Raw genomic sequence first — 26,899 nt, 5'->3', positions numbered from 1 at the left:
CTGATCAACTATCCTCAAACTCATTGTGGAGTCTATCATCTGCTCATTTGAAGTGTCAGAAAGCAGCTTGTAGTGGCCAAAGAAATCCACGCCCAGGGTCGGCTCATTGATGTTGGCCACAGTGGACCTCCACCTCAAAGGTGCGGCAAAGTGCAAGGTCCACATTCCAGTGATTAGTACCATATGTTTTTATGGCAGGATTGTTTGCCAACATGAGGTGCACAGTTTTGGCTTTGCTATGATCTCTTAACTATGTCTGCAGGAAAAATGGATAAATCAGAACCAGTGTCGGCCAGGTACCTCAGGCCCCACCCCATTCCACTATGAACTGATGCTTTGATACTGGATTGCAATTGGGTATGTATAGCCTGGTCATAGCTGGTACTTGGGTGTGAGCATGGTGAATGGCACTTGGTGGCTTTGCTGCCAAAATGGGCAGGGTACCAACAGTTGCCGCTTGAAGGTGGTTCCACTGTTAGCACGTTACCGACAGAATGGCTTTTGTTCTCTTGCCGAGTGCATGGGTTGGGTTGCCTGTAGCCAGATTGGCTGTTGCTGTGATAAGTGCTGCCCTCTGGCTGTAAGAATGCCAACTGATGGACTTTAATGGTAAGTGCTGCCATCTGGGTGGCCAAGTTCTGCACTAGGATGTGTAGGTCAGAGACCATGTGTGCTGTTGTGGAGGCAGGGGTATGGTGTGGCCTCAGTACTAGGCACTGTTGCCAGTGCATTATGTACTGATAGTCCAAGTTTGCAACAGCATCCAGCTGCATGTTTGTGTGCACGGCAATTACTGTTTGCACCTGTACAGAGGGACTGCACACCCAGACAGTGTGCAACAACATGTCTGGGACAATTTCAGACTCTGTAAGGCTCCATAGGTGGCACAGGAGCTGAGGAGGTCTCCGGTTGCTGCATTCCTCTTATTGCAGTAACTGGTGCACCCATTGCTTAATGGCCAATGAAATCCATCAGATCAATCTCTCCTACAGATAGTTATACAAGGACTGCATTGGTGAGGTGGTGATTATGTCCTTCATAGTTTTGATCAAGCTTTCTCTCGATATGTCCAAATTTGGCAAGGTCATAAGTGACACTGTTACTTCAAAAAAACTCTTCCATTTGGCTAAATCACATGAACAGGTAATGAAGCCAAAAGTAGGATACTGCAAACAACGCTTGTCCTGTGCTAGTTGTCATGCCAGCAACATTGAGTGGTTCAGTTTGGCACTGTTTTGCACATGCAAATTTTCACGAGGTGGCTCCACATAAGCTAGGACCATGTGTACAGGCCATGTCTGTAGCTCACTCTCCATGAGCCGACTGTGTCCCGACAGATCTTCTGTTGCCTTTTGGAGTTACTCCAACGTCATTATAATAAAATAGCTAAGTTCTCACACACAAGAAAGAAGAACAGTCTGCTGCTAGGTAGTTTGCACAGTAGAGGTGTGGGCCAGCAGTTGCAGGAAGTATTGGAGAATGAATACCAGGTCACCACATTGTGAAGCCTAGTGCAGGGTTGTCTCAGGTGACTGACAGCATAAAGGAGCTATGTAGGAAGTTCACGAAAGAGGAACAGGTAATGATTGTGGGTGGAGATGGGAATAGTCTTGATAGGGACAGGGGACGTGATGTAGGTGGTAACTTCAGACCATGATGCACAAAGTCTAATACTAAAAGGCTTTTGTACTCAAACAAATGTTACATATAATTACAAACTATGTAGGAAAGCTAATCCAATGGCAATAGAGAGTTTTTTAAACCTCGTTCAGTAACATGAGTGGCAGGGTGTTTATAGTGCTGATAACACAGATGACAAATATAATGCTTTCCTTAACACATTTCTTATGCTCTTTGAGAGCTGCTTTCCTTTATAACATTCTAAACAGGAATCTAGCAGTAAAAGGCAGGCTGGGTGGCTGATATCATGTAGATATCTGGATATCATGTAGAACAAAGTGGGGAGTATATTAAAATGTTAGACGTAAACATTATCGAGATACAGTAGCCCATTACAAACAGTGTTGTAAAGTGCTTAAAAATGTTATTAGGAAGCCAAACAGTTTGTGGTACACAATTAGAATAGCTAATTCACAGGATAAAATTAGAGCCATACGGTCAGTTGTGAATGAAGTGTCTGATCAGCAGCAAAAGATCGGTGATATAAAGTCAGTTCATAGTAAAAATATTTCTGTTAATAGTAAGTCAGATACATGTACAGTATTTAACAACCATTTTCTGAGCATTGCTGGTGAATTACATAAAAACTTAGTTTCTACAGGGAATCATACAAATCTCTTAGAAAATGCCTTTGCCAGATTGATATCTGAAATACTCATCTGTGATACTGACAAGGGGGAGACTGAGTCAATAATTAAACCACTGAAGACTAAGGATTTTTATGAATATGATGTAATGCCTAGTAGAATATTAAAATACTGTGCTGCACATGTTAGCCCTGTACTTAGCCATGCTTGTAATTTTTCCTTTAAGAATGGTCAGTTTCCCGAACAATTAAAATACTCAGTAGTAAAGCTGCTTTATAATAAGGGAGAAAGGGATATTGAAGACAATTTTAGACCTATTTCTATGGCGTCAGTGTTTATTAAAAGTTGCTGAAAAGGTTGGTATGCAAAGATAATTGATCATTTTATATCAAATGTACAGTTCAGTTAGAAGTGGATTAACAACTGAAAATTCTATATTCTTTTTTTTCTGCGAGGTACTGGATGAATTAAACATAATATTTTGAAAGCTAGGCATCGTTATTGATTTGACTAAGGTGTTTGATTTTGTTGATCACAAAATACTGTTCCAGAAGTTGGATTGTTATGGAACATGGGGAGCAGCTCACAACTGGTTCACCTCTTACTTTAACAACAGACAGCAAATGGTCATTATTCACAGTGTTGAGACTGGTTGTGACGTGGGGTCTGAGGGGGCACAGTCAAATGAGGAGGGGGGGGGGGGGGTTCCCCAGGGATCAGTGTTGGAAACACTCCTCCTTCTTATTTATATAAATGATATGCCCTCTAATATTACACGTAATTCTAAAATATTTTTGCTTGCAGATGACACCAGTTTGGTAGTAAAGGACGTTTGGCTGAGTTTCAAATAGTGCAGTTCATGGCATAAGCTCATGCCTTGTAGAAAATAAGCTAATGCTGAATCACAGTAAGACTCAGTTTTTACAGTTTCTAACACGCAATTCAATGAAACCTAATGTTTTAATTTCGCGGAATAGGTATACGATCATTGTAACTGAACAGTTCAGTTTTCTACGTGTTCAGATACATAGCAAACTGTCATGGAAAGTCCATGTTCAGGATCTTGTTCAAAGACTCAATGCTGCCATTTTTACTATTTGAATGGTATATGAAGTAACAGATCGTTCAACATGAAAAGTAATCTACTTTGCTTATTTCCATTCACTTATGTCATATAGTATTATATTTTGGAGTAACTCTTCCCGTTCTCAAAGGATATTTTTGGTTCAGAAACAGGCAGTTTGGGTAATAAATGATTAAGTTTGCAAACTTCTTGTCAACCCCTGTTCACTAGTCTCAGTATTCTGACATTGGCCTCTCAATATATATATTCTTTAGTGTCATTTCTTGTTAACAATATCAGCTTATTCCCAGAAATTAGCAGCTTTCACTCAGTTAATACTAGGCAGAAATCCAATCTGCATTTGGATCTCACTTCCTTAACTCTTGTGCACAAAAGTGTGCAGTATTCTGCTGCATCTATTTTCAATAAGCTACCAAAAGTACTCAAAAATCTTAGCAGTAACCCATGTGCTTTCAAATCAAACTGAAGCAATTCCTCATGGGTCATTTCTTCTATTCTGCCGAGGAGTTTCTTGAGAAATTAAGCTGATTCCTTTGTGATACGGTTGATTGCATTTACTTAAACTTATGGCTTGACTTTCTTGGGTTCACAAATGTTTCATTTTATAAGCTATTACTTTGATATTGTAATTTCATGTGCTGACACATTCCATGACTTTGGAGAGTAGCTCCTCAATTTGGTCCTATGGAACAAGATGTGTAAATAAATAAAATAAAAGGGAAAGCACTTACTATGAGTATCACAACACACACGAAGATGACATGCATACAAAAAGAATAAACGTTCCACTTCAAACCACACATGCCACGTGGCTATGGGCAAGACAGAAATGTTTGTGTGGGAATCCACTCATGGTTCCATGTCACATCTATTGATAAAGACTATCACACCATGTTTTGCCTGCAGATCACGTCAGTGCCGCCGTTGAAGTGGGAACTGAGTGATTTTTTACTGTTTTCACATCTGTCAAGTGGTGAGTTGGCTTTTACTGCCCATACCCATGCACCAAGTTCAGGGTGTAGACTCAGGCAACAGTAATTGATCAAATATGTGATTACATAACAATACATTTATTGTCAATGGTTGGTACACTAAAAAATTTGTAGAGGTACTGTCTGAAATGTTCACATGCAGCAGTCGCTGACAAACAGCCGGTGAGACGGGTGGTGATATCCGGAGCTTGATTGGAGATGAGAGTGGAGCTGGAGAGATGGCTCACCAGATACAATGTCTCAATGGCAGGTAGCACATGGGGTGTGTGCTGGCTACCGTATTTACTCAAATCTAAGCCGCACTCAGATCTAAGCCACACCTGAAAATGAGACTCGAAATAAAGGAAAAAAAATTTCCCGAATCTAAGCCGCACCTGAAATTTGAGACTCGAAATTCAAGGGGAGAGAAAAGTTTTAGGCCGCACCTCCAAATCAAATCAAAGTTGGTCCACTGTAATATGAGACACAATTTAGGTCGAATGAATGACGATACAGCTACAGTAGTTTGGTTCGAGTCGTAAGCTTAGCAGTTAAGCTTTACCAGGTAGCCATTGCTATGCATCAGGCGCTCCCTCCATATTTGTATGGGTACCCTTCCTTTTTCACGTGCTTCGTCTGGTTTCAATCTATTGCTTATTTTGCTTTGATCTGATAAGTGCCATTTTCTTTGTTATAGGTGTATACATCACTCTAAGCTGAAAATGCATTACTGTATTGTGTCATGCATTGTTTGTCGCATTCTGATAGTGTGTGTTTACGGTCTGTCGCCGCTCACGGCATGGCTTGCTTTTGTGTGCGCTACTGCCGTTAACAATAAAAAAAAAAAAAAAAAAAAAAGAGAGAGGAATCGTCTCATTAGCGAAACAATGGCAAGAGACTGCTATTTGTTGTTACTTACACTGCTGCTTTCTTTGATAATGATCAACAAGAACCAAATAATAGACTGCGTATGATAGAACATGTTCTGAACGAGAGTTAAGCGAAAATTTTTCTCTGTTTGAAAATCTTTGCAGCCGCTTCTTTAGTACACCAAATTCTGCACAGAAATTAGAGTCATCTTAGATTTGAAAATCTAGTCAGCTGCCGTGCTTCACTTCTGACTGTATCACTTAATACGAATATAAACATGACACGATACGTATATTCTTCCGCGTTTGCTGTTGTCTCACTCTAGTTTCGTAGTTTATTAGGCAGGCAGGATTTAAATGAGATAGCAGCAAACATGAAAGAAAACATGGCAAAATGTTTATATTCGTATTATTCTTATGGTGAAGAGAATACTGCGTGTGATTCAAAATTCATAAAAGTTCCTATTAGCAACTATCTCTTGTCACAGGTAGGAAAAATTTCAGAACGTAGAGTTGGCCATATTGACAAACATCCCAAACAGTCTTGCCAGTCGGATTTTCATAGTACACTGAAATTCTGCTAAATTCGAAGATGAACAATACGGAGTTTGTATTTACTTCGTTGGATAATGTATGAAAATGCAGTGGTCGCAACTCGGGGCGGAGAGGTTTTGGCACCAGTATTTATCTTTGTGCCTACAAACCATGCCTGTGTAACGCTACATATATTCGATGGCAGTTCGTTGTGGCGGCACCTACCAACATTTTTCAGAACTTCCGCTTGCTTTGCACTCGATTCTAAGCTGCAGGCGGTTTTTTGGATTACAAAAACCGGAAAAAAAGTGTGGCTTAGATTTGAGTAAATATGGTACTTTGTGCACTGAGACTTCATTATGACAAAGCTAGGACATTTGAAACGTCTGCACAGTCGACTCATGAAAAGTAGACCACTGGCTGCTGTTGTGGGGGTGCCAGTGCGCCTGTGTGGGGCATGGCCCAGGCAACTGCCTGGGTGGGGTTGGGGGTAGGCTGATATGCACATTGCTGCATGGTGACAACTCACGGGCTATGCATGTCACCAGCGACTATGGGAGTGAGCTCTGCCTGACTAGTTGCATGGGGAGTATCGTCCTTTGACAGGTACTCCACAGGGTCAAAGAAATGAATGGAAGCCATAGTGGTCAAGAAGTAAGTCAGCTTGGCTCAATCAGTCAAGACTTTAGTCAGCTTGCTGTTACACTTGATCTGAAGAGTCTCCTCATCATGGGAGATCATGCAGTGCAGTCCAGACTAGGGCGGCATAAGTGTGGCTGTATCACATGAACCATTGCATGATTGATAGCACATCCCACATCTCCTGGAACATGACCTTTGGCATGAAATGGGTGTGGCATATTTGCCATGAGTGATGTTGACGCTGTTTTCTAAGAGAGGCAGTGAGTGAAGCAGCTCGGATAGTGCAGACCTGTGGGGCAATGGACTGGTTGTTTAGTCTACCACATGTATGACTTTCAAGTTTGTCTGGATGGGCATTTTCTGGACAAGAGGGACATGCACCAGAAACAAGAGTGGACACCTTATGCTTTTGGTCGACCAGATTTAGAAGCAGGTAGTGGGTCATTAATATCCATGCTTCTCCTGGTGGCTCCAAGCTTTTACACTGCTACTCACTGCACAGTGGCTTTGGATGCTCAGTAAGCTACTTTTAGTTCATTGATTTGGTGAGACCACGTGGCTTTCATAAAGATTGATCCTTCTCCGTGCTGTGAATGTGATAATCGTTACTGATTCACTTCCTTGCTCATGTTTCTGTATTTCTGCTTCTATGTCAGACTCTGTTCAGCCTCCTGCATTGTTGTTGTTCCCTGTTCCTGTGTCTGGCCAGGCAATTTGAGGAGTGTGTTGCTCATATGGAAACATAATAACCTCAATTTGGTGATTGTCATAGAGTTGTGATTCGTGTGTTTTAAATTATTGGGGTTTTGGGCTCCTTGGGATTATGTAAATTTTTGTTAAATGTTTTATATTACTGGGGTTTATGGCTCCTTGGGGTAATGTAAATTTTTGTTATGTTCAATGTTTCATTATATGTGATGTTCAAAATACTTTTTTGCCTGGTACATTGTGCACTAATCACCAACTCGCTTCCTTCAGTTATTGGGAGCCCAGAAGCTTATGCATCTTATGGGGAAAAATTTTGTTGCATGTATTTTGGAGGGTTATACTTCCCAGGCAATCTTTTGTTTAACTTAGGTTGAGTTCACCAGCCAACTGTTCATGTCTCCCTTTCACCTATGTTTTCCATCCCACATGACAGTTAAGTATTTACTGTTTCCACCTTGTGTGATTTGAAGCTGAATCTTGGTTGGCCACTGAACTTCTTAACTATCAGGTGTAAGTGGGGATGGTTGCCTTGGCCAGTACCCTTATTATCATTTAGTGACTTACCACAACTGTTTTTTCTATACAGCCAGCGTATATCCTTATCTGATGACTAAGTTTTTACTCATTTCACTTAAAGTTGCTACTCTGTTCATCAGGCTATCTTTGTATGTTATGCCTTGGGATGTGTAGCCACTGGCTGCTTAGGAGGAGTGTGGTGAGCAGCATATTGGACCTGTGTTATGTAATTTTGGGGCCGTTTGTCCAGACTACATTGCAGTGGTTTCACGTCAACCAGTTTTAATTGTTTTTCTTTTAATGAAATCCTTTTAGATAAACCTGAATTATTTGTTGTACTTTATTCAAACATACACTAAACATGTTTACTGCCTGCCTGGTTTGAAGACTGTTTATCTGTCATGTTATACTGGTATAGAACACTGTTATTTGGGGCATTCTTGAATTTTGTACTTAATCGTATAGCTTTTTAACACAGGAAAAGAACCTTTCAAGAGACTGTTTTATCAATTACCAGTAATTGTTCTCAAATTGTTGTATATAATGGATGGTTTTGTCTTAATATATCAAGGTCCTATTGACCTAATCGGTAAAGTTACTTTTCCTGAGGAGCATTACCAAAAATCATGGTATGAATGTTGTTCTATCCTTATTTTACCCATCCCTCTCACTCCCAGGCAACATAACATCAATAGTGTGTACCATTCTGGTAGCTACAGCCTTCTACAAGATGAAAGGATTCCATCAGTTGGTAGATAAAATGCTCACTGAGGGTGTTATAAGGCCGTCCACCTCACTGTATGCATCAACAATATTCATCTTGCCTAAAAATAGTGGGGGCAAAGGGGGGGGGGGGGGTTTCCACTGTTGACTATTGTGTCCTTAATCTGAAAGTGATCTTTGAATCTGTCCTCCTTCCTGACCTACAGGGGTGTTTCACACTTCTTCCCAGAGCCCACTATTTATCCATTTTCAGTCTTAACCAGATGTATTACAAGAATCTCCTTGCCAAAGAACCAAACGTGGCCACTGCCTTTTGCACTGATTGGAACTTCTATGAATTCAACTGGGTGCCTTCTGACATTTCTACCAGGTCAGCAGTTCTTTCTAGGTTACTCGATTCCATGCTCTTGAGATCTGAAGTTCAAGTGTGTGTATAACTACTTGGATAGTGTTGTCATTTAGAGCACTAGTTTCTCCAAGCATTTGGAGCATTTGTGACTGTTTTTGGATGGTCTGAGGCAAGCAAGGCTAACTGTCAAACATCTAAAGTTACAAACTGCCTATCGGCTTCTGTCTCGGGTTCTTTGGCTAATGTTCTTTTGATGATTTTGCTATGTTTCGCCAGCACGAGTGGCTGGTATTGTCAAAGCTTCACCCTCCACTGCCGGTGATGGAGGGTGAAGCTTTGACAATGCCAGCCATTTGTGCTGGTGAAAAGTCAATAAAATCATCAGATGAATGTCAGTCAAAGAATCCAAGACAGAAGCCAATAGGCAGTTTGTCAACAAGTGGCCACATAAGCCTTAACAATTTCGTATCTAAAGTTACCTTAGCCCGACATGCGATACATTTTCTCAGGCATCTAGTATTGGCTGATGGTATCAGGACTGATCAGTCTGGGGCCTGAGCTATTTACAGTTTCTGCCCTCCTATGACTACGAAATGGGTAGCTCATTTCATCTGAAAGGCAAACTTCTTCCAAAAATTCATTCCAAAGTTTGCTGAGATAGCTGCTCCATAAACCAGTTGGACAAAAAAGGGTGAGCCATTTGTCTGGAACCACAGTCAGCAGGTTGTGTTTAATGTGCTTAAGCTCACGTGCACCAGTTCTGGTCATTCCTGACTTCAGTAAACCCTTTGCGATCCAAGCCAATGCCACTAACTCTTGGGTTGCTGCAATGTTTGCTTCAGGTGCAAGTTGGCGAGTAGATTCCTTAGCCTATGCCTCTAGGTGCCTGTCTCCAGCCAATACAGCTGAGAAGAAATACTCTACTCATGAGTTGGAAATGTTGGCCGTCCTCTTTGCGCTAGAGAAATTTAAGTATTACCTCAAACACTGAGAATTCACATTGGAAACAGACAACCAGGCTCTTAGTTGGATTCTGGCTTGCATGGATAAAAATGGCTGTCCAAATTTCCACCTTCTGATTCAACATGCGCCACATTAGGGGATGTGGTAATATTGTAGCAGATACACAGAGCAGAACATTCAAAGAGAAGGAGAAGGGTTCATCTCTCCACAGTGTCAAGGTGGCCCAAGGTATTGTTAATTCAGTGCTTACTGGGGTTCCAGTATTGTTTGCTTACCTTGCACAACCACAAGAGCAGAACACCAAGTTGGGCTCAATTTGGGAGCAGTTGAGAGCTGGTCAGCAAGTTCCTGGGTACAAACTGCAGAAGGACATTCTCTGCCGCTGTGGGCACCAGGAAGAAGAGCTGAAAATCTGTCTGCCTGCCACGCTTGTTCTGGGTGTTTTCAAATATTATCATAATTCTGTTGTGTGTGTGTGTGTGTGTGTGTGTGTGTGTGTGTGTGTGTGTGTGGAGAGGGGGGTGGGTGTCATCTGAGGACATATATACCATTCACATGATCTGTGAGTCCCTAACTTGGACCACCCTGTATTATGATGTTAGAAAAGTTTTTAGTCAGTGTTAGGAATTCAAGATGGCTAAGGGTAATTCCAATGGGTTTAAGGGGTTGCTTCAATCCACTTGGGTAGAAGATCCCATGGACCATCTTACATGGACCCAAGGTGGGCAGCGCTATATATTTGCGGTGGCTGATGGTTTTATTTGGTTCAGCTGGCTGCTCCCCAGCAGCAGTATTACTGCCAGCCAAAGTATTAGGTATTTGAGTAAGATTTTCTCTTGGTTCAGTCCTCTGAAGGTCACTGTCAGCAATCATGCACCTTGTTTCTCTTCGAGGGAATTTTTGGAACTTCTGTTTTTCGATCAGCAATTAAACACATCACCACAACACCTTATTACCCCCCAACCTTCATTTGTGGAGCAGGTTAATCATAACTTAGAGTCTTCTCTGATTGTTTTTCACTCTGAGGCTCAAATTAAATGAGATCTTCCCTTACCATTGCTGAAACTAGCATTTAATACTCTCAGACATGAGGCACCAAAGCTACCTATGTTTCTCTCATGTTTTCCTATACCCTTAGTTCCTCTTTATCAAATATTGGGCCATACGTGGCCTGTTGCACAATGATATTAGTCCTCAGTTAATCAAGGATAACTGTCATAGAGTCATGGTAAATATTCAGAGTGTCCATAAAAGGAAAGCAGAATGGTAAAACAGGGCCAACATCAAGGGAACGTTCAGTTCGGTGATGTAGCCTTCATATTAAATTTTGGGGGTAGAGACTCTACAAATTAAGGCATCCAGAAAACTGTCACATCACTTTGTGGGACTGGAGGTATCCACTTCGGTCACTCCATGAAGAGAGTGGAAAAAAGTTGTAGGTGCAGTGTAGCTAAGTTAAGAGAGGTAGTATTAATTAAGTCTTCCTTGTGAGGCCTGAATTGTCGTGCGATCAATAGCTTGCACCATGTCTCCTGAAACACTATCTTTGGCATGAAGGGGGCTTGGCACATTTGCCACAACTGGCAATGAGACCATTTTGTGGGAGAGGCAATGAGTGAAGCAGCACGGGCAGCACAAGTCTGGGGTCCAACGGACTGGCTGTCGGTTCTACCACCTTTGTGACTTCCAAGTTTGCCTGGCTGAGCTTCTACTGGACATGAGGGACATGCACTAGAAACAGGAGCGGACATATTGTTCCTGTGGCTGATCACATTTGGAGTGGGCAGTGCAGTGGGTCATTGTCACCCATGAATCTCCTGGTGGCTACAAGATTTTCCATTGTCTGTCACTGCACAATGGCTTTGGAAGGTCAGTAAGCTACTTTTAGTTTGTTGCTTTGGTGTCAAGGCCACTGGGCACTCAGATAGATTGATTTGCTCCCTGCTCTGAGCTTGATAATTATGACTGGTTTTGTTTCTGCATGTGTTTGCATCTTGCTGCTGCTACACAGACTTGGTTCAGCCTCCTGTTGTTGTTGTTCCCTGTTCCTATGTCTGGCCAGGCGATTTGAGGGGTGTGTCACTCATACGAAAACATAATAGCTTCAATTGGTACCTGTCATGACAGTTGTAATTTGTTCTAAATTATTGGGATTTTGGACTGTTTGTATTTATGGTCAGTGTGTCATTATTTGTGACATTTAAAATATTTCTTTTGTCTGGTAGATTGTGCGTTAAATTGCCATGACGCTTTCTTTAGTTATTGGGAGCCTACAAGCTTATGCACCTTACAGGGACAAATATTGTTGCATGTATTCTGAAATATGTTTTCTCTACCACGTAACAGTTAAGTATTTACCATTTCCAACTCATGGCATGACTTGAAGCTGAAGCTCAGCTGGCTGCTTAACTTCTTTACAATCAAGTGTAAGTGGGGGTAGTTGCCTTGGCCAGCTACCTTATTATCTTTTAGCGACTTATCAAAACTGTTTTGCCTATGCTGCCAGCATATAGCCTAATCTGATGACTTGGGTTTTTACTTGTTTTACTTAAAAGTTACTTCTCTGTTCATCAGGCTATAATTGTATGTTGTGTCTTGGTGCATCATGTACCCACTTAGAAGAGGAGGCGTGTGAAGAGCAGCATATCGCAGCCTGCCCTAAGTAATTTTGGGGCCGTTTGTCCAGACCACATTGCCCAATCTGTAGTGGTTTCTTATCAAGCAGCTTTAATCATTTCTCTTTCCTTTTAATGAACTCCTTCTAGGTAAACCTGCATTTTTTGTTGTATTTTAGTCAAACACATTCTAAAGGTGTTTACTGATCGCCTATTAGTGGAGGCAGTCTCGAGTATTGTACTTAATTGTTTATCCTTTTAACAAAGGAAAAGACCCTTTGAAGAAATTGTTTATCAATTATTAGTAACTGTTCTCAAATTTATTTATCTAATTGGATGATTTTGTCCTAATATGTGAAGATACTGTTGACCTAATTGGTAAAGTTACTTTTCCTGAGCATTTTTAACAAAAATTTTGATAACATAGATGTCCAGACATTATTTTGCCTGGCTCTTCCACTTCCAGACAACATTACACCAGTAGTGCATACCACCACAACCATGTGCAACACAAAATGCATGCAGCACTGTAAATCAGCTTGAACAAATAATATCCCAGTGCCATGCTGTGTCCGTGTGTGGCTCAATGGCAAGCCAATGGTCAGGCTGTGGCACTGTGTGGTGGTGGTTGTTGTTCCTCCTCCGTAAATTCTTCAAGGATGGCAAGTACTGAACATAGACAAGGTCTGCAGGTCAAACACCGATCTTGTCCTTCTGTGTTAACTCACAAGCTGAGCAGTAAGAATGGGAGTTCTTGAGTCCAGGTGATGATGTGACACATCAGGGACACTTACAGTGTCCAATAGAGCTGCTGCATCAAGCCTTTAGGTGCTGGTGATAGCTGGTCTTTCAATGTAGCCACATGCCACACACTCATGTGACCTGTGTATTCAGCACTGTCGAACTGGCAGCCGTGGTGTTGCTATGTGACTGTGGCAGCTGAAGTATGCCACCAGGTGTTGATGAAGGCAGTGGCAATGGTCTCGGTGGTGATGTACATGATTGGTATTGTCTCTGGCCAGCATGTGATACTGGTCACTATGTCACTAGATACTGCTCGCCTTGGAACAGAGGAAGGGGGCCCACAATGACCACATGGATGTGTGCGAAGCAGCAGGTTGCATCAGGGAAGTCACCCATGGGTGCATGGGTTTAAGAAACAAGATACATACAATAAAGTTATTATAGTTTTACAGCTCTGGCTTTGAGCCATCAGCAGATTGAGTGAGATGGCTTGGTCTTTTCTAACACCAGCACGCTGGTCAGTCAGTCAGTTGGTCGCTAAGAGAGTGGTATCAGACGCATGACGAACCAGGGCAGCAGAAATCTGGCCTAAGCTCTCGCCCACTAACTGGGGAGAGGACACAGCCCCCACAGATGGACTGAACTACAACAGATAAAAATACTAAATCAACAAATTTTTAAACGCAAGGATGATGAATTACTAATGTGGAACAAACCAATTCGACTTAAGGAAGTGAGTGTTATGTTTCTACATTAGTCTGCACAAACAGTGTCTTTTCACATCAGCAATGGCTTTGAATTAAAGCTACAAGAAACTGGGAACTCAGCCATAATTCAGGCAATTAATGTAGTTTCCAGAACATCAATAATGTCCATCAAATTCAAAGTAGAATATTTGGCTTATAAGAGCACAGTGATTTGTCTAACAGTCACGATTATAAAGCATTTTGACTATCACATATTATGCTGCGCTGGAACAATGGCTGTTGTAACGGGTGGATTACCAGTACTGTTTTTCTGGGGGAACGCTGAGGGATGTGTACCCCTAAACTTTTTCATCGACAAAGTAATTCTTTAATGGTGTTGAGAACTTGGATGGGTACCAAAGATTTATTTCAAGGGCACCAAAGATTTATTTCACAGACGTAAATTTTTTATTTCATTTTTCGTGTTGATAATTGCAATACAAACAATACCAGTGCAGTTTTTGGTGGGAAAAGAAATGTCATTCACTGTTTCAAGCATTTCAAAGCTGCACCAACCATTCTCGACAACTGAATCACAGGCAGCCAGTTCAGGAGTATTTGATGGAGAAGAAAATTCCAGTATCCCTCCTTCCTCTTTAGAATGTACTGAAATGTGTTCCTATATCAATGAGTGAATGTGAACCTGGGTTTTCCCAAATGAATATGATTGTCTCGCCAACAAGAGCTTCATTTCATCTTTCCACAGTCAGCAATCTGATGTTCATAAAGTTGGTTGGTCCTCCACTGATGTTGTTCCAGCCCATGGACTATGTACGCTCTTGGTTCATGAAAGGCAGACATTTTGCTACTGATAGCAAGAGTAAAGTAAGAAAGCATGACGATTACAGCAGCCATGAACTAAAGTCAGTTTGGAAACAGTTGTAATGCTATTAATGTAAGTTACACTGTAGTTTTATAGTTAAATGAATTTTCATCTGTATTAAAAATTGGGTCAGTTGAAGATCAGGATACCACCCATCATCTGTGCCATTTCGGGAGTTTTTGTTGTATTGTATCTTTTAGTGGTGTTTTATAGGTTGAAATACGTGTTCCGTAATATTTCCTTGTATTGTTTTGTATGTCGGAGGGTTGATTGGACTCACCTGTTTCATTTGAGGTGTATTATAGGTCAATTGAAGTGTACGATACCATTTTCTTTTGTTGTTCAGGGGTTGATGGGAATCACATGCTTCATTTGAGATGATGTAAACTGAAGTGTTCGATACCACATTCTCTTGTATGTCTGGGTGTTTCCTGCTACTGCCTGGTTCATTTGAGCTATAAAGTCATCTGAAGAGTCCAACACAATTTTTTTGTATGACGTCATGGCTAATAGCAGACGGGTGTATCCCACGCTTCAGTTATAAGTAATTTTAACTGCATTATATCCAATGTCGGAGTACCCTCAAACTTTTTTTTAGAAAAAAAAGCACTGTGGATTACTGTGCCTCAACAAACGCTAGAACTCCACTAAAATTACAAAGCACAGCAGGACATTGTCCTTTACATGTAAACATGCAATTATCAGTTTAAATGTCTTACCAGACTCAGAAACAGGAACTGGCCACATGCATTGCCGAGCAGTCCTGGATGGAAATCAGCACCAGAAGGTTGTCACTCCACCCAGTGGTGATACTGGCTCCAAATACCACATATGCCAACACAGAGGCAGCAATCCCACTGAGCAAGGCTTGGTCCCTTTCCTCAGCTCTGCACACACCACTCGCCACATACTCTCCAAGTTCCTCTCCTTTTCACAGCGCAGCACCCCTTATATGCCCCATAGCCTCACTCGTTGCTGATGTACCACTTGTGCCCTCTCTCGGACCTTCCTCATACCACCAAACAGCCAATTCTGCATGCTAGGAACATGAACCAACCTGCTAGCACTATACTGAATCAAGTGCCATGGATCATTCTTGAAGAGCCAAAAGGGGCTGATGATCACTGTTTTTTGTATGTCTTCCAGTGCCACAGGAATATCCATTTACATCTTTGGGTGGTTGATCTTGCTGAATATATTTGAGCCCACCAACACGTACCTAAAAATCTAGCAAGAGTGGCACTGGGTATCTACTGGCACCATCTTTGAATTCAGTATGCAATAGTCCCCACATGGGCACTATGAATTGTTCTTTTTTGCAACTAAATGTAACACAGAGGACTACAGACTGCCCGAGGATCGCATGGTGCCTTGCCGCAGCATGGCCTCACACTCTGCCTTTCATATTGCAGGCTGATCAGGTGTGAGGGAATGTGACAACACGAGGTGTAGGGTTTGGGTATGGTAATACAGTGGTGATATTTGACTTCCCTCAGTGTCCCAGACAGGTGAGGGAATTTCTCCAGGATGCCTGTTCACAGTCTGGAGCATGCCATGGGTTTTGCGGTGAAGAACACTGCCTGCTGTTCTTGTCCCACTACCCTCAAGCTCGTGTTGGAGTCAATCATGTGACTGATTGACTTGTGTGGTAAGTGTTGCCACCTGGGTGGCCAACTTCTGCACTGGATGGTGTAGGCCAGAGTCTAAGGCAGAAGTTGCTGGAGGTGTATGCTGCCATGGAGGTGTGGGTGTGGCGTCATAGGCTGCTGTGACCGTGGTACTTCGTACCGTTGCCAGCATGTTGTGTAACAATCAGCAAAGTTTGCAGTGGCATCCAGCTGCATGTGTGTCTGCTTGGTCAATACCACTTTCACATGTTTGGTGTGGCTGCACACAGAGATAGTGCATAACAGCAAGTCTGGGACCATGTCAGACTGTGGGAGGCTCCGCAGGTGGTACAGAAACTGAAAAGGTCTAAGGCCCGCATTTCTGTTCACACAGAAATTGGAGCAACTGTCGTTCTTTGGATACTGAAATCCATCAGATCACTCCCTCCATCAGACATTTATATGAGGACTGCATTGGTGGGGTGGTGATTATGTCCTGCTCTTCAGTTGCGTAGTTTTGATCAAGCTGGCTCACGATGTGTCCAAATTTGATGAGATCAAAAGTGAAGTTGTTACTAAGAAAAACTGTTTCTAGTTGGGTAAACGACATACTGGTCATTGGGCCAAAAGCAGACCACACTAACCAACATGTGCCTGGCACTAGTTGTCACCACAGCGATGGCAGGTGGCATCTGTGTGGTGCTGTTTAGCGCATGCAAATTTTCATGAGCTGGTTCCACATGAGTCAGATCCATGTGTGCAGTTCATAAGTGTAGCTCATTCTCCAGGAGCTGACTGCATACTGACAGCTCTTCTATTGCCTCCATAGTCATCAGAATGCGCTGGCCAGAGTGGCCGAGCAGTTCTAGGCGCTACAGTCTGGAACCACGCGACCGCTACCGTCGCAGGTTCGAATCCTGCCTCGGGCATGGATGTGTGTGATGTCCTCAGGTTAGTTAGGTTTAAGTAGTTCTAAGTTCTAGGGGACTGATGACCTCAGAAGTTAAGTCCTATAGTGCTCAGAGCCATTTTTCATCAGAATGCAATAGCTAAGTTCTCACGCACAGAGGTAAACACACACTAAAGGTAATGCGACAAAAACATGAAAAATCACCCACAAAACAAGAATAAAAATTCTGTGTTCAAATTGTGTGTGTGTGTGTGTGTGTGTGTGTGTGTGTGTGTGTGTGTGTGTGTGCGTGTGTGTGTAAGCACAGAAACATTGGAGTCTTCTTGCAGTTCCGCATCACTTCCACTGATCAAGTGCATCACCATGTGTTTTGCCTGCAGATCATGTTGGAACCACCAGTGAAGTGGAAAATGGATGTTTTTTACTGAATTCAAGTCCATCATGTAGTGAGCTGGCTTTTAGTCCTGCACCCACACACTAAGTTCAGGGTTTGAGCTCAGGTGATTGTAACTAATCAAACACGTGATTACATAATAATTCATTTACTGAAACTGGTTGATACACCAATTGCAGAGTTATTGTCCTAAATGTTCTCTTGCCACAGTCACGTGCCTGCAGTAAAAAGCTTGATCCCTGATGCTGGAGAGTGCACATTCCTCAGTGATCAAGCACATAGTCTGGTCTTGTGGCTGTGGAAAGACAGAGAACATGTCTGGCTAAATATGTAAATTACGTCTCTTAACAAGGAACAAAATTTAATTCATGGACACTACAGGATGGAGCAAATGACTGGCTCCTTTTCCATTTTCACATACGCATCGGTTGGGAGTGCGTATTCTGCTCAACCCACACAGTCTGCAGCTAACAGAATCTGCGATTGGTGTAAATGTCCACAGGGTACAGAGGTCCAGGTCACATTGGTTTTCGCTTTTGCCTCTTGTGACTCCATGGACACTGCACCACTGCCAAAGGGTGGTCTATGGTAAAATCTGAACTTGCAGGCGAATACTGGTGTGCTGCTGTTCATGCAATTCTGTGGTACAAGTGCCACAAATCCATTTGGTCACACAGTGCCGTAGTGTTTTTGACAGCAGGTAGTAATTGTGTTACAACTGTAGACAGACAGGCCCACAATTACCTACTTTCACTGGTACCATGTTAAATACTACCAGTATTGCAGAACCTAATGGTATGTGGCTTTTCTTTCAATGTCTACACACCGGCAATGCATTTGTGTCTGGCATTCAAACAAGAACATGCTCCCATCCAGGTTATAACATGGGAGCATTCTCTGGCACACGGATGGAAAAATTTCTTGCTAGACTAGGTTTGGTGGGAAAAAAAGGTGCACAAATGCTTAAATCAGTCATGCCTGTTAGGATGGGAAACTATTCCTATTGGGGCACAAAATGGTACTAATGAATCTGACAGAAAGACTAAAGAATGTAGTGGGGATTGCAACATAAAAATGAAACTGAATAATTGTTATGTACAGCTAGAACACCCCATAGTCACCAATTGCATCTTGTAAGTTACAAAGCCCTGGTGGATGATTTAAAGATCTATCCAAAATACCATCTTAAAAAGTAAGACTTAGGAAACATACATCTATAAATAATGCCATCCTCAAATAGTGTCTTTAAATGTTCTTCCTATAAAATTACAGCTCCAAACAGGTCAGTACTGAACCTTTTTCTCATGGGCATGTCACAGAATAATCAGCATAACCATGACTCTCATAAAGTTATATGCTAATCTATTTTCTTCTTGGCGCACGTACACCGAAAAATCTGTATTCAAAATGTGAAATTAGCGATCTTCACACTTTTTTTATCTTACTACATTTAAAATCCAGTCCACACAAAAACCATCTCTATAAATTCTGACTGAGTGAGGTAGAACACTGGACTCATATCTGGGAGGATGACAGCTCAAATCTGCAACTGGCCACCATGGTTTTGGTTTTCTGTAATATGCTCCAGGCAAATCCAGGGATAGTTCCTTTGAAAGGGCACAATTAATTTCCTTCCATATCCTCAACACAATATGAACTTATGCTCCATCTGTAATGACTTCAATAATGACAAGACATTAAACCATACTCTTTCTTCTTTCTACAGATTAAGCATAACAGCAATATCACAAAATTAAAAAACAAAAGTAGGTTTCTCCATGTTATCGATGTCTGCCATTGTCAGCTAGATGGCAGAAAAGCGAAAGAGTTGCAACACAATCTTGTAGGTAAAAATGGGACAATGTACATGCAGGCAGCTGAGCATGTGCCACTTGTGTGGCAGCAGAGCACCAATGGCAATGAGATAGAAGTGTATTGGATCAAAGACAGATCCCTCTGACAGAGCAGTTGCAGCCAAACTGCAGAGCTGCATGGCAAGTGTGGCCATTCCAGATTGTACACCGGTGTGCTGTGGCACCCACAGCACATTAATAATGGTGGTGCGGCACTCTAAAATTGTCACCCAACACAGAGGACCAAACATGAATCAAAATGTTGTGGCATCTCTTCAGGCCAGACATGAGAGGACGTCATTTATATAAAGTTAGCTGGTCACTGATCCTGAAAAACAGAGTCAGACATGAGTGACCTAGTCATCTGCTCTGTAGAAAACTATAAGAGAGGAGGGGGGGAGGGGGGGTGGCATAAAGCTGTCTACTCTGAAAGAAGGCATGAACACAAGAGAGCGTTTCTGTGTTGGAAGGCTGGAAACAAGGAGAGAGACTATATTTTGCTTTGCCCTCCAAAATGCAACCAGTAACCACAAATGATTCATTTCCCACATTTCCTATTGGTCACTAGCTTAGCCTGTTTAGCTGGTATTGTCAGCAAAGGAGGAAAGGGTAGCATGATGCTGATAGTCACAGGTTCTGTCAGGCAAATAAGAACTATGGGAACTTGCACTGGGGAAATGTTTGAAAGATGAGACTGTTTCATTTGAAATAAAACATAGTATAAAAACATGAGTGTACATGATAGTATAAAAACATTTTAATATGTTCAGACTCGTTAGCCATCTTGTCAAAGGGGCCACAATCGATTGATCATAATACATTTTTATTTGATGAAGTGCAATAATTCAGTATGAGAATATAAACTGACTGAATATTCTGAAGAAACAGTAGTTATCAGTGCAGCAATGGACCCTAAACAAAATAATTTTGTCTCAAAAAATGAACAACGAGATCTCTGTGGTAAAGATATACTGTCTCTATTGAAACGATGACATTAGTAGGAGAAAGATCATAGAGAGAAAGACAACCCTTATAAATAACATGTTCATCTGTTGTTAAGTGCCTGGAGCAGCTGAAGCATGCTACTCAGGAGAAGATGAAGGCCATGGTAATGGTCTCAGTGGTGATGTCTGCTATTGGCATCATCTCTGGTCAGCGCATGAAATGCTCCACTATAATTAGCAGAAACTGCTTGCCTTGGGAGAGAAGAATGTCTACATGAGAATGTCTACATGTGAAATGGGACTACCTTTCCATTCCTATCTGAAATTCCTTCCTCATGTCAACATCCTCTGGACAGGTCAATTTTGCTCAAATTTTTAACTTTCTGGACACTATGATATTATGTCCATACCCAGTTCCAGTAGTGAAATGCCCTTTAAAAAATTAGTGTAAATAAGTTTACTATCTCAGATTACACCATGGACCTGCCATTGGTGGGGAGGCTTGCGTGCCTCAGTGATGCAGATGGCGGTACCGTAGGTACAACCACAACGAAGGGGTATCTGTTGAGAGGCCAGACAAACGTGTGGTTCCTGAAGAGGGGCAGCAGCCTTTTTAGCAGTTGCAGGGGCAACAGGCTGGATGATTGACTGATCTGCCCTTGTAACACTAATCAAAACGGCCTAGCTGTGCTGGTACTGAGAACGGCTGAAAGCATGGGGAAACTACGGCCATAATTTTTCCGGAGGGCATGCAGCTTTGCTGTATGGTTGAATGCTGATGGCGTCCTCTTGGATAAAATATTCCGGAGGAAAAATAGTCCCCCATTCGGATCTACAGGCGGGGACCACTCAAGAGCACGTCGCTATCAGGAGAAAGAAAACTGGCGTTCTACGGATCAGAGCGTGGAATGTCAGATCCCTTAATCGGGCAGGTAGGTTAGAAAATTTAAAAAGGGAAATGGATAGGTTAAAGTTACATATAGTGGGAATTAGTGTAGTTCGGTGGCAGGAGGAACAAGACTTTTGGTCAGGCAAATACAGGGTTATAAATATGAAATCAAATAGGGGTAATGGAAGAGTAGGTATAATAATGAATGAAAAATAGGAGTGCGAGTAAGCTACTACAAACAGCATAGTGAACGCATTATTATGGCCAAGATAGACACGAAGCCCATGCTACTACAGTAGTACAAGATTATATGCCAACTAGCTCTGCAGGTGATGAAGAAATTGATGAAATATATGATGAGATAAAAGAAGTTATTCAGGTAGTGAAGAGAGACGAAAATTTGATAGTCATGGGTGACTGGAATGCGAGAGTAGGAAAAGGGAGAGAAGGAAACGTAGTAGGTGAATATGGATTGGGGCTAAGAAATGAAAGACGAAGCCGCCTGATAGAATTTTGCACAGAGCACAACTTAATCATAGCTAACACTTGGTTCAAGAATCATTAAAGAAGGTTGTATACATGGAAGAATCCTGGAGATACGAGAAGGTATCAGAAAGATTATATAATGGTAAGACAGAGATTTAGGAACCAGGTTTTAAATTGTAAGACATTTCCAGGAGCAGATGTGGACTCTGACCACAATCTATTGGTTATGAACTGTAGATTAAAACTGAAGAAACTGCAAAAAGGTGGGAATTTGAGGAGATAGGACCTGGATAAACTGAAAGAACCAGAGGTTGTAGAGAGCTTCACGGAGAGCATTAGGGAACGACTGACAAGAATGGGGAAAAGAATTACAGTAGAAGACCGATGGGTAGCTTTGAGAGATGAAATAGTGAAGGAACCAGAGGGTCAAGTAGGTACAAAGACGAGGGCTCCTTGGGTAACAGAAGAGATATTGAACTTAATTGATGAAAGGAGAAAATATAAAAATGCTGTAAATGAAGCAGGCAAAAAGGAATACAAACGTCTCAAAAATGAGATCAACAGGAAGTGCAAAATAGCTAAGCAAGGATGGCTAGAGGACAAATGTAAGGATGTAGAGGCTTATCTCACTAGGGGTAAGATAGATACTGCCTACAGGAAAATTTAATTTTCCTTTGGAGAAAAGAGCTCAGATAGAAACCCAGTTATAAGGAAAGAAGGGAAAGTAGAAAGATGGAAGGAGTACATAGAGGGTCTATACAAGGGCGATGTACTTGAGGACAATATTATGGAAATGGAGGAGGATGTAGATGAGGATGAGATGGGAGATACGATACTGCGTGAAGAGTTTGACAGAGCACTGAAAGACCTGAGTCGAAACAAGGCCCCGGGATTAGACAACATTCCATTAGAACTACTAACGGCCCTGGGAGGGCCAGTCCTGACAAAACTCTACCATCTGGTGAGCAAGATATATGAGACAGGCGAAATACCCTCAGACTTCAAGAAGAATATAATAATTCCAATCCCAAAGAAAGCAGGGTTGACAGATGTGAAAATTACTGGACTATCAGTTTAATAAGGTACAGCTGCAAAATACTAACGTGAATTCTTTACAGACGAATGGAAAAACTGGTAGAAGCCGACCTCAGATCAGTTTGGATTCGTAGAAATGTCGGAACACGTGAGGCAATAATGACCTTACAACTTATCTAAGAAGAAAGATTAAGGAAAGGCAAACCTACATTTCTAGCATTTGTATACTTAGAGAAAGCTTTTGACAATGTTGACTGAAATACTTTCTTTCAAATTATGAAGGTGGCAGTGGAAAAATACAGGGACCGAAAGGCTCTTTACAATTTGTACAAAAACCAGATGGCAGTTATAAGAGTCGAGGGACATGAAAGGGAAGCAGTGGTTGGGAAGGGAGTGAGACAGGGTTGTAGCCTCTCCCCGATGTTATTCAATCTGTATATTGAGCAAGCAGTGAAGGAAACAAAAGAAAAATTCAGTGTAGGTATTAAAATCCATGGAGAAGAAATAAAAACTTTGAGGTTCACCGATGACATTGTAATTCTGTCAGAGACAGCAAAGGACTTAGAAGAGCAGTTGAACAGAATGGACAGTGTCTTGAAAGGAGGATATAAGATGAACATCAACAAAATCAAAACGAGGATAATGCAATGTAGTCAAATTAAGTCGGGTGATGCTGAGGGAATTAGATTAGGAAATGAGACACTTAAAGTAGTAAAGGAGTTTTGCTATTTGGGGAGCAAAATAACTGATGATGGTTGAAGTAGAGAGGATATAAAATGTAGACTGGCAATGGCAAGGAAAGCGTTTCTGAAGAAGAGAAATTTGTTAACACCAAGAATAGATTTAAGTGTCAGGAAGTTGTTTCTGAAAGTATTTGTATGGAGTGTAGCCATGTATGGAAGTGAAACATGGACAATAAATAGTTTGGACAAGAAGAGAATAGAAGTTTTTGAAATGTGGTGCTACAGAAGAATGCTGAAGATTAGATGGGTAGATCACATAACTAATGAGGAGGTATTGAATAGAATTCGGGAGAAGAGGAGTTTGTGGCACAACTTCACAAGAAGAAGGGACCGGTTGGTAGGACATGTTCTGAGGCATCAAGGGATCACAAATTTAGCGTTGGAGGGCAGTGTGGAGGGTAAAAATCGTAGAGGGAGACCAAGAGATGAATAAACTAAGCAGATTCAGAAGGCTGTAGGTTGTAGTAAGTACTGGGAGTTGAAGAAGCTTGCACAGGATAGAGTAGCATGGAGAGCTGCATCAAACCAGTCTCAGGACTGAAGACTACTACTACTACAACAACAACAACATCTCAGATTAAATTTGACATTAATATGTTACCTGATTTATATTAGCAGCTAAGGGAGTAAGCCATTTGTTAACAATCCAGCTTTGAACTTTCGTGGTAGGAACTGTGTGGTCATGTTGCACAACAACTTCTTTACATGTGTACAAAGTATGCCAGCGCTTGCTCATGATATAAAAAATAGCACGCACCCCCGATGGTTAAGATAATGTCACACCTCATGGTGAAAGTGAGATGGGGCATCATCATGCATAAAAATGGAAGCACTGGAATCTTGATGAAGTTGAGGAAACAACCAATTTTGTAGTAAGTTAAGGTATGACATTCCTGTCACAGTTTTCTCCACAAAAAATAAAGATGCATGAACTTTGTCAAGAGTAATGGCACAAAATGCATTCCATTTTGATGACTTCTCTGGAATTTAAAAAAGAAAGCAAGGAAAGTGCTCATATTTTAACACTACTCATGCTTATCTTTCTACGTTTTCTATGTATCCTACATTATTTACATACCTTTAGATTGTCAGGCAGTTCTGATCGTCCAGCATAACCTGGATTCATTGTTATAAATACAGCACAAGTTGGATCCAACTTTATTTCAGTTCCTTCAAAAACTAATGACACAACACCTGCATTTACTGCCCTCTGTATTGTTAGTATCTGTTGGGCAACAACAGACAATACTTCAAGGTCAATTCGATTGAACTCATCGAAACATGACCATGCTCCACAAGAAGCTAGTCCCTGCAGAGATAATAATTCAGATTATTGAAGCCTGATAAGCATCTGTCAAGAAAAGAAATGTCTAAATCAGAAGCAAACCAGAAGAAGAACTGCATAATGAAACTCTTTTAAATGAAAATTATAACACCTATTTACAATGGATTTATGCTTGTTTGCACATGGAGGAATAGGGAAACATAAACAAAATAAATGATTTAATGTTTTTAAAATAACTACATTGTACAAAGTGCAATGCTGAAGTTCAAGAATGTATTTTAATTTATTGATAAGAGGGTAATCATAAAATATAGTGTCAAAAGTGTTTAGGTGTGGGGCAGTAGGGTACTGCAATCCCATGTAAATACAACATTTTTCACATTTGTAAGTAATGTTAGACATGTTGTAGATGGTAGGTGAAAACATGATTGTTAATAGTAAAAGAATTTGGCTAACCATCAACCATTCAGTACCCTCAATCCTCCCTCTGCAGCATTCCTTCCAATCTTGCATTTCATAGGCTGTTATTTTGTGCAGATGTAAGACTTCTCATATAAAAGCACATTCCAACTCTTACTCCAGTCACAAGTATGCCCTGTCTAGCAAAAGGTATAGCCATGTGTGACAGCAGTCACATCATATATACTGCTTGCACATCAATTAGTCAAAAATATTCATGTGGAAATGCTAGTTAACCAGCTGTCTACAAAGTCAAGTAACAAAAACTATACTCAGGTTAACTGTAAAGTCAACCACTCAATTCCTGAAATACTGCACAGAAAAATATCAATGATATCAACAGCTGCTTGAGAACCTTTGTTTTTTGGATTGTTCCCCCAGCACAAGGTGCTCTTAACTGCACAACTAGGAACAATTCCTCCAATATATCCTCCATTCTGGCAAAACCCTTTTTCCAACTCGCATGCTGCCTGTCTTAACTCTGTACTCCCCTTTACAATGTATATAAAGCTTATTTTTCCATTGTTACAAGCCTGCAGCCTCTTCTCTTTTCCCTCCCCATCCACAAACACCTCACTAAGCTTCTTTGTCCCCACATCTCTCACCACTCACTCTCAGTTACCACACTCCTTTCTTACTCCTATGTCCCCACCACCCAACTACCCATTTGCCTAGGCAACCACTCAGTCAATGACATTGTGGTCATAAAGTATGCATTTGTGTGTGTGTTTTCTTAAAATTAAAAATGAGTGCTACTTCAATTGAAAGCTAATGAAACTAATTAAATGTTGTTTCAGATATTAGAATTTGGCAGCTACTTTACTAGAAAGAAATGAATCATGAGTCACTAGGAACAACCATGAGGAGGAGGCTAATTTTAGAATTATGATTCTGTCAGTTAATCACAACAAATCGCTCACTTTAAATAATGTTCTGATACCATACACGCACAGTACAATTTTTCACATGTAGATGACTGGGGATGATTACAGTAGAAATTCGGGGTGATTGTTATTTAAGTTCCAGCTTTAAAACACTGTAAATAAAGAACCACTGTTCAAAATGCTGTCAACTGCAAACAGAATATTATGTCAGAAGAGGTAAAAACAACAACATTTATAATAATAGTAGTAGTAGTAATATTACTGAAAATTTTATGACTTGATGGCACTGTGAGTGGTAGCATATACAAAAAAAAGATGTGGAGTACATGCCTGTTTCTCAGTTTGCACCTGAGACGCTCAACGTGATGGTCTCGATACAGGATTGCACACTGCTGGTAACGCTCTTTTACAAGAATAATCACTGTCTGCCAGTAGCTCAGGAGAAATTTGAGACCCTTGAGGATACAAAAAAAAAAAAGGCAGAAAATTATTATGAAATTTCAAAAGACAGATTCTTTTGAAGTGCAATGAGCAAAACAACTGATCCAACACCAGTAGAAGACATGGCCACCGCATTATAGGGGGGACTGAGTGACAATGTTCATACAAACAGTGCACAGGGAATTGCCTGAACTCTGGACATGCCTCTGAGAGGGCACATAAAATTCTGCATAACACCCTACATTGCTATCCATGCAAAATTACCCATGTTCAGGAGTTGCTTCAAGCTGATATGCCAGTACGATAACGTTTGCCCTAGAAGTTCTTGTGCACATGGAAGTGTACAACGAATAGCTGTAGAACATTCTCTGTACAGACGAAGCCCATTTCCATGTCCAAGGACATGTCAATACAC

At 41.3% G+C, this 26,899-nt stretch overlaps 1 protein-coding gene across 1 annotated transcript in view; it reads right to left on the bottom strand.

Moving 5' to 3' along the window:
• The window catches only part of LOC124776746 (dynein axonemal heavy chain 7-like), an 881,127-nt gene that overhangs the window by 604,441 nt on the left and 249,787 nt on the right, over nucleotides 1-26,899 (bottom strand). Inside the window, 1 exon segment of the mRNA XM_047251871.1 lies at nucleotides 24,494-24,724. Within this exon segment, the coding sequence (XP_047107827.1) occupies nucleotides 24,494-24,724 (231 nt within the window).

Source organism: Schistocerca piceifrons, chromosome 2 (genome assembly GCF_021461385.2).
Source record: "Schistocerca piceifrons isolate TAMUIC-IGC-003096 chromosome 2, iqSchPice1.1, whole genome shotgun sequence".
Taxonomy (NCBI): Eukaryota; Metazoa; Arthropoda; class Insecta; order Orthoptera; family Acrididae; genus Schistocerca; species Schistocerca piceifrons.
Note: the sequence above shows the minus strand (reverse complement) of the source record. Positions and strands in the feature narration are given on the sequence as shown.